General features: G+C 46.8%; 1 protein-coding gene across 2 annotated transcripts; it reads right to left on the reverse strand.

Annotated features, from left to right (window-relative positions):
- Positions 1-386: 386 nt before the first annotated feature.
- Positions 387-6,762, reverse strand: hhex (hematopoietically expressed homeobox). Of its 2 annotated transcripts, none has more exons than XM_023949574.2 (4): positions 5,742-6,762; positions 2,348-2,521; positions 1,401-1,451; positions 387-1,327 (listed from the first exon to the last, which is right to left on the reverse strand). In XM_023949574.2, exons 1-4 carry the CDS (start codon positions 6,625-6,627, stop codon positions 1,107-1,109), a joined length of 1,332 nt encoding a protein of 443 aa, XP_023805342.1. In that variant the 5' UTR covers positions 6,628-6,762; the 3' UTR covers positions 387-1,106. The 2 variants fall into 2 exon arrangements, with proteins under 2 accessions (XP_023805342.1, XP_023805341.1); XM_023949573.2 differs by having other exon boundaries at positions 2,348-2,526; positions 5,742-6,759.
- Between the last annotated feature and the right edge of the window lie 1,506 nt (positions 6,763-8,268).

Genomic DNA, 8,268 nt, shown 5'->3' on the forward strand with positions numbered 1-8,268 from the left:
GAGAATTTTTGTTTTTCTACAAATTAAAGAAGCAAAGAATCAACCTTCTCGCTCAGCTGATGGTTGGTGATGAAGGTTTTGGTTTTTTTGAGAGTCCAAACTCCCCTGATCCGCTCAGAAGAGGACATCTCTCTGAACTTTACGAAGCTTCCTTTAAAGTCAAACCTTTTTTTTCTGATGTAACGATGCAGCCGGGCCCACAGCTCATTTTATGAACCACTTCTTCCTGTTTGGCTCTTTTTTTAACATTAAATTACACTTTTTTGGTTAAAAATGATATCAATTGCAGTTATTGATATGATGTATAAAAATACATTTGTGGGCGTCTTTCATCTGTTTCTTTTGGGAACAGCAGCTCTGAAGAAATGCTGCATCTGCATGAATGATTCATCCATTAAGTTCTTTATTTACAGTAAAGTTGAACATTTATTTGAAACACCTCATTCAGGTGCTCAGTCTGTCAGTTTGCAGCTGCAGGGATTCATTCCTCACAAACCGTGACTCTCAAAGAGGAAGATGATCGCACAACAGCGCTGCCCCTGGATCGCTGACTTCCCTGTCTGTTGTGGGCTCTGATCTATGGAAAGTTTTTTATAATAATAATAAATTTGTCTTTTCAAAATGAGCGTAGTGTCCCTTTGAATCCGGTTTGCGTTTTTGGTCAAGTCTGAGCAACCGAAGCATCTTCCTGACGTTTCATCTACACAACACTGATCATCTGAAGAAAACAGGATCCATTCCCACCGACTGACTGACTCAACCCCGGGTTATAACATCAGGGTTTTAGATTTAAGAGCATTTCTAATCCAGAAAACAGCAGTTAGAGGACAGAGATTAACCTACAAGCACGACGTCATTCGTCTTCACGCAGCCTCACTCAGTCCTGTCGTGACCCGTTACTCTGAAGGCGTCTCTGGGTTCAGTCCATTCCAGAGGACAGATGTGCTCCTGGTTTGAAGGCTTCCTCCACATCTGGCCTTCCGAGGCTGACAGACCGGAGGGACGAAGGAAAAGTGTCCTTCCCCCGCCCTCCATCAGGGATCAAACGAGCTCCTTCCTGAATCCAGAGTCAGGCATCTAACTTCAGCTCATCATCATCGTCATCTTCAATGTCCAGCTCCTGGTCTGAGTCCTCTGACAGCTCGGAGTCCGGGTCCGTGTGGGGCTGCTGCCCCCCACGGACCGCCTGCACTGCTTGGCAGACCAGGCCGGCCTGCTGCCTCTGCTCCAGGCTCTGGACCCCCACCTGCTCCGCCGCTTGGTCTCCTTTTAGACTCTTCCCAGAGACGCAGTCCTCCAACTCCCTCTTCCCCCCCTGGGGGTTCTCCTGGTACCAGGAGGAAGGAGCCAATGAGAAATGGACCGGTGTAGCCATCAAGAAAACCAAAGCGCCTGCCTACCTGCTTCAGTCTTCTCCACTTCGCTCTGCGATTCTGGAACCAGGTTTTCACCTAAAAACAAAGAGCAGCTCTAAGTATTTCTATAAAATCAGAGTAAGAAAAATGCACAGAAATCCATTGATTATATATGACTGGAGTTCTATCTGTGCAATTAATAATAATAAGAAGAAGAAGAATAACAATACTACTACTAATAATAAAAAATAGTAATAATAATAATGGTAATAATAAATAATAATACATGAATCATTCATATGATTAAAGCTGTGAGACTGTGACGCGCGCGGCTTAGGTGAACGGAGGCCCGAAAGGCCCATTTAGGATTTTCACGTTGATTTCTTCTCACCGGCATCGATAATGAAGTCAGATTGGAGCATGCGCATTAACGGTTTAGGTACGATCAGGGGGAGAAATCATTTGTAGGCCTTCAGATACCAAAAGATTGACCATAAAAATGATGTTTAAATTCCAAAACATTATTGAGACAAACTGTGATTTCACTAAAGTGAATCTATGCAGAGAAAACATGAATGGATAGAAGAAAATGTCAGAATCTGCTGTCAAATTAAAGCTGAGTGTTTTTTTATCTCGACATTTTGCTTCACTTTCAGATGAATTCTTTAGCAGCTTCGTGGTCTTTCCAATGAAGGTTTTTATTAAAAGTTTATTAAAAAGTTTATTAAAAGGCATTTTGTACTAAAGCGCCGTCACAGAAAATATGACACTCCTTCTAAACCGGACCAAACCCAGATTGGTCCGGTTTTTATTAAATAAGGACTCAATAAGTTTGACATTTCACGCAGAACTTCAATTCTGACAGCAGCCGAAAAGAATTTCAGAAAAACTTCAAGCAAGACGCACAATAATAATAATAATAATAATAATAATAATAATAATAATAATAATAATAATAATAATAATAATAATAATAATAATAACAAGCTCACCTGTCTCTCGCTGAGCTGCAGCATTTTCGCCAGCCGTTTCCTCTCGGGGGGGGACAGGTATTTCTGCGTCTCGAACTTCCGCTCCAGCTCCACGGTCTGGTCGTTGGAGAAGCGGACCTGGCCGCCCTTCCGCTTGTGCAGAGGCCGCTGGATGAACGGGGTCCACAGCAGCGGCTTCCCTTCACACACAGAAACACGGAAGATGAACGGAAACCGGGAGATCTAACCGCATCTGACCCAAAGACCTGCACGGGACAAAACGGGAGCAAAGCTGCCAATAAACGCACGGTCCACGAATCTATTATAATTATTATATTTATTATTATTAGTAGTAGTATTAGTGGTAGTATTGATATTCTTATAATTTCTGCAATTCAGATTAGTTAGTTAGTCAGTTATTTATGTTAGGGTGTATAATATATATATATATATATATATATATATATATATATATATATATATATATATATATATATATATATATATATATATATATATATATATATATATATATATATATTAAATATCCGCGTTTTGTTTTCCAGCCTGATGATGGAAATGACGCTTCTGCCTCTAAACAGACTGATAAACCTCCATCCCATCGACACAACGGGGATTGTTTTATGACAAAAAAATAATCTAGAAAAAGAAAATCAGAAATAAAATCTGCAACAACAACCGAAAATCCAGACTGGAGAGACTTTGTTGTTCTCATAAATGTTTTATTCTTCATTCCTTCATTGGGATAAACTGAGCGGATCGAAGAGCTTCTAACGTCAGATCGGGGATTTCATTCGACCGTAACCGTGAACGCTTTTGGCGTGGAACAGACACGGCAGCCGGCGGCCGCGCGCTCCTCTCAGGAAGGCCGTGATCTGGCCCAATATCCGCCTCGCGCTTCCGGCTGCACGCGCGTCCTGCGCGGCGCGCACCAGCTTTAGTTTGGCTGAATGAAGACGACAGCTGCTGTTTCTACACAGACCCCCTGTTAACCCGAGACACGAGCTGGCACGGTCTAAACTGAAAAAGGAGATGGACTCCCCTCATCAAAAGAGAGTCTATTTACGCGTGTAGGCCTAAAAGTGAGGAAGTATATTTAAAGTTTAGATTGTAAACTAAAAATGTTCCAAATGTATCGAAAAAAGAATTCAGTTAGTTTATTAAATATGAACTATGTACTCATACTCAATTCAAATAAACTGTAACTAGAAGGAGCTGCATTTCCAGAAGAAAATAAAGGGTTGGTGCTATATTAAGGAATGAAAATCAAATTTAAAGAGAAATAATTGGAAATAAATAAATTAAATAAAGAAATGATCAAGTTGACCATACATAAAGTGAAAACAGCACAATAATACAATAGATATGTTTGTGAAAAATGCCAGAGCCGGGTATCGAACCAGCGAGCTTCTGCTCCAAGGATTCCCCATGGATTTTAATGTGGCAGAAATCCTGGAATATCTGGAAAAGTTCAAGGATCTGAAGGACCAAAAGTCACAGCTGGAAAAAGCTGAAAGAGCTGAACATTTGGATAGTTGAATGGTTGAAATAGATGAAACATTGTAGGAGGAGTTAAGCGGCATAAATGGAGGAAGATACTAGAATAAAGAAAGAGAAATAGGAAAAGTATTTTGTTCTTAAGGTGAAATCAGATGGACTGAAATGCTGTCTGTGGTCGGTCACGTGTTCAACTCCTAAACGTGAGCTAAGAATCGAAATGTAAACATTTTCCAGATTCCGTTCAGGCCATATGTGTGTGTGTGTGTGTGGGGGGGGGGGGGGGTCATGACTATTTCTTCTTTCTCTTACACTGAACATAAATGGGGAGGGGGGGGGGGTAGTGTAAAGGTTTTTAGTGTAAAAACCTCAAAAGTTTCATCACTTCGCGTCAGATCCAGCAGCTCCTCGCGCGGATCACGCGCGTGCGTGCGTCCTGCTCTCCTGTTCTGGCTCGGTTCGCACATGAAAGCGCCTCAGATGCGCGGGCGTTCTCTTCCTTCGGGCAGCCACATCCTCGCAGGCCGGCAGAGGAAGCGCAACAATATGTGAAAAACGGATCCCGGGCTATCAGAGGCCGAGTGTTTCCTGAATATGTCTGTATTGAGGATGTCGATAAAATAATCAGCAGCGTGCAGCGGGCTCCCGAGGAAGCGGCTGGCCCGGGGGGTGGGGGTGGGGGGTGGGGGGGCAGGAAAGCATTTAACAGCTTCACACAGCAGATTTACTCCTATCGACAGGCTCACGGCTTCCGCTGCGAGCGGAAACGGACCCGGCTGGTTCTGCAACACCAAATCAGGCTGGTTCTTCACGACCCCCCCAGCCTGGGCCGCTCCCACCCAGACACAGAGCTCAGTGCTCTGCTGGGTTTGCGTAAAGATGGTATTTCCACCAAAAAACAACTGTTATTTATTAGCAGGGGGGTCCAAATAAAAAAAAATCCGCATCATAATCAGATTTTTTGTTGTTGTTTCCGTAAATAAGTCTAAAAAAAGGATTTTTCAAAGCCTCACTGCAGTCAAAGAGAACCTTCACAGTAAACAAAGGAATGAAGGAAACCTCCAGAGGAAAAAGAAACTAAAGAAGATTAGATCCCGTCTGGATTTTCTTCTTCTGAGGACGTTTTTAGGGCAGCAGTCAAAGCACGGTGGGAGGTGCATGCTGGTTTGGGTCAGCTCTGCAAACCCTCATTCAGGGTTCCTTGAACCTGACGCCCAAGAGAAAAGCAATTTGCACACAGCGTGCACGCGCACATCATCCCTGACGCTGCCGGTCCACCGGGCTCTGAAATCCAGAGTGAAACCAGATCTGCAAATCAGGATTTGAAAAGTTCCTTTTCTGGTTTCTGAACTGGTTGTTGAAGGGGTGTCAGACACAATCTGCAACGACACGCGCACGCGCTGCTTGCCTGTCACAATCACAGTGTGACTCACGAGTTGCAGAAACGCTCAGAGGCGGAGACGAACTGAAAAGTCCGGGAACCAAGAATGAAGCTCGTTACACACAAAGGTGATGTGGGGCCGGACGTGCGTGACCAAGCGTGATACTCATGCAAAAACGGTTTCGTTGGCTCCGAAACGAAGCTCGTGCGTGCAGAAGAGCTCTCGTGCGTTCATGAAACAACCTTTTAGTCTCAGAGCTGCAGCAAAGCGGATCGTTCTCCCTCTAAAGAGGATTCTGGCTCCTGCAGGTTCAGGACCACAGTCTGATCCTTCAGACCAGTGAAGCCAGTCTCTATAGGCTCCAGTGACCCCGTGACCCCAGCTGATGGTTGTATGTTTACATGCGTGCATGCAGCTCTCGCGCATTAGGACGTTTCTGGATAGTTTCCTTCAGAAGACAAAAGGGGAACAAGCGCCACTGGGGCCAAAAGTCACCTCACTTCAGAGCCACTCACCCAGAGAGTCGCTTCTCAGCAGCGCCTGCGCGTAGTCCCCCACTGAGCGCGGGTGTGGGGGGTGGAACGGGTACACGGAGCCCGGGAAGGCTCCAGCGGACGCGTACGTGGCCGTCAGGGCGGCGTGGGTCAGCGCCGGGTGGATGGGCGTGGGTTCGTAAATCGGCGTCCGATACGGAGAGACCAGACTGGTGAAGGAGGAGTTGGGTGATGGGAGAGTGGGAATGGGGGCGAGCGGAGTGGAGCAGGAGGAGGACAAGGAGGTGGAGAAGGAGGATGGAGAGGAGACTGGAGCGCTGCTGGCTGTCCGTCCCAGGATGTCGTCGATGTAGAAGGGAGTCGGTTGGGGCGCTTGGATGGGGGTCGGCGCGTAAAGCGGGACGCTCATGGTGCCGTGCTGAATCCCGCGCTGCTCCTCCTCGGTCTCCGGTTTGCCTGAGAGCAGCTTCCCGCCGGCGTGAACCTTGACCTCCTGTCTCAGTGCGCAGAGGACCGTTACGCGGCGCTGGCGTCCATCGGGCAGCGGCGGTGGTTGGCTGCCTCTCCAACTGCTGCAGCTGTTATCTGGAACGCCAGTGAAGGAGGGAGGAGATAAGTGGACGCCCAACTTCCTGCAGGTGGCCGGGGAGCGCCTCTGATTGGTTGAGTCGCAGGTCCGACGAACCTCGAGCTGAAAGGAGACGAGGGTTTCCTGGAGAATCCATTCAGCGTGAAATGCTGCTTTGCATAACCGAGCCCGTGATAACAGGCGGGACGACCCGGGACTCAAACAGCCTTCTCCATGTTGGACGCAGCGCGCGCGGCCCCGCGCCCGCAGCCACGCGTCTCCAGCGCGCAGCGACCTGTTACGCACCAGGATCTCCCTTCGAGCGCCGCGTCTCCTCATCCAATAAACGATAAGAAAAACAGTTGAAGGTTCGGTTTCCTTCCTGTTATCAGCAACACGAAGCCGATTGTTTTCTGAAACGGACAGTTCAGATCGTTTACAGGTCAACAAGATTCTGTGTTTACAGGATTATTCTGGTGACAATCCATCATCTGACGCGTAAATGTCCTGAAAGATCCAGAGTTCAAGTTTCCCAAATAAACATCTTTCTGAGATGCATCTTTGGCATCCTGAAAAAACAAGTGCAGAAATACATGTTTTTGTCAGAGCTTCATAAAGAGAATCAACCAAAAAATGCTGAGTTACAGTCCTGAACCATAACAATCCACAAAAACCCCAATAAAAATAGATAAGCCGTATTCACTGCAAGACTCCAGAAATAAGTCAAAACCTTTTCAAAATAAAACCAAATCTGCCAATTAGGGTCTAAAAATGGTCTTACCAAGAATTATAATTAAAAAAAAGATTCAAGACAAACTATGATTATTTAACTATAGATACACTATTAATAAATTACTTCTCTTAAAATATGATGTTTTCTCTTCAATCAAGAGTCTTTTTACTTCCTGAAGATTCATTTTTAGCAGTGTAGGGTAATGTTCCCTTTTCCTTTTAATGTTTCTCACACACGGATTATCACCAGGAGGGCTTCTTAGAGCTGACACAGAAGACAACTTCCAGATGTTTCTTTGTCTGAACCGTCATCTACACTGGAGAGTCACTGATCCCAGCGCTGCTTAACAATCAGAAAAATAGTCACCAAATCTGAGCCAGAGCCACATTTCCTCTGTGGCTGAAGGCAGAAAAGGCTGGACCCCCCCCCCCCCCCCCCCCCCCCCCCCCCCAGACTGTCAGTGGCCAACCCCCTCCATCCCCATACTGAAGCCAAATGGCTGGTTTCATCTGATCCGAGTCAGAAGTTTCTGCTCTCTCAGACGGGACCGTCGGCGGAAAATCCCGACACGAGGCCTTCCTCCAGCTGCAGGAAGGTCACCGCGCTGCAGATCTGATTGCCGCTCTGCTGCCCCCCAGGTCACATGCTGGTTGCTCTGCTCTTTGGCTAAACACTAAACAGCTGTGTTATCTTGGGTAATGTAGCCACCGTTAACTGCAATCCTCTTCCACGAGGCGGCTGAATGGAGTCTGATTAACTCATGATTTGAATGTTTTCCAGAGAAACCCATCCATCAGATCCTGATAGCGAGGACATGCAAATCTCTTTAATGGCTCTCTAAGCGCTTTCTGATTCTGTCACAGGCTTCCACAGACTGTTGAGAACTGGCCCCCACAGAGAGGAGGGCCCTCTGCTGGGGCCCGGCCCTGCGGCCCCCGGTTCGGCCTTCAGGCTCTGGGGTGAGATGTGAGGCAGAATCCGGTGGTTGGACGTGGAGATTAAGGCGGCTGTGATTTAGATAAAGAGAGCAAACACACGCATGAGCAGCCTTGAAGACATGAAAGAAATCGCTAATCGACCAATATTTGAGCTCATTGATCCGCCCCCCCCTCCCCTCCCGTGGCGTCAGCCTCCTGTCTAAGAAGCACTGATAAAGTGGGGGAGTCGCCCTCTGCAGCTGGCGCCTCCTTCACCTGTACAGGAGAGCCTGTTGACCCCCCCCCCCCCACACACACACACACACATGG

Source organism: Oryzias latipes, chromosome 19 (genome assembly GCF_053564925.1).
Source record: "Oryzias latipes strain Hd-rR chromosome 19, Olatipes_Hd-rR_3.1".
In the NCBI taxonomy this organism is placed as follows: Eukaryota; Metazoa; Chordata; class Actinopteri; order Beloniformes; family Adrianichthyidae; genus Oryzias; species Oryzias latipes.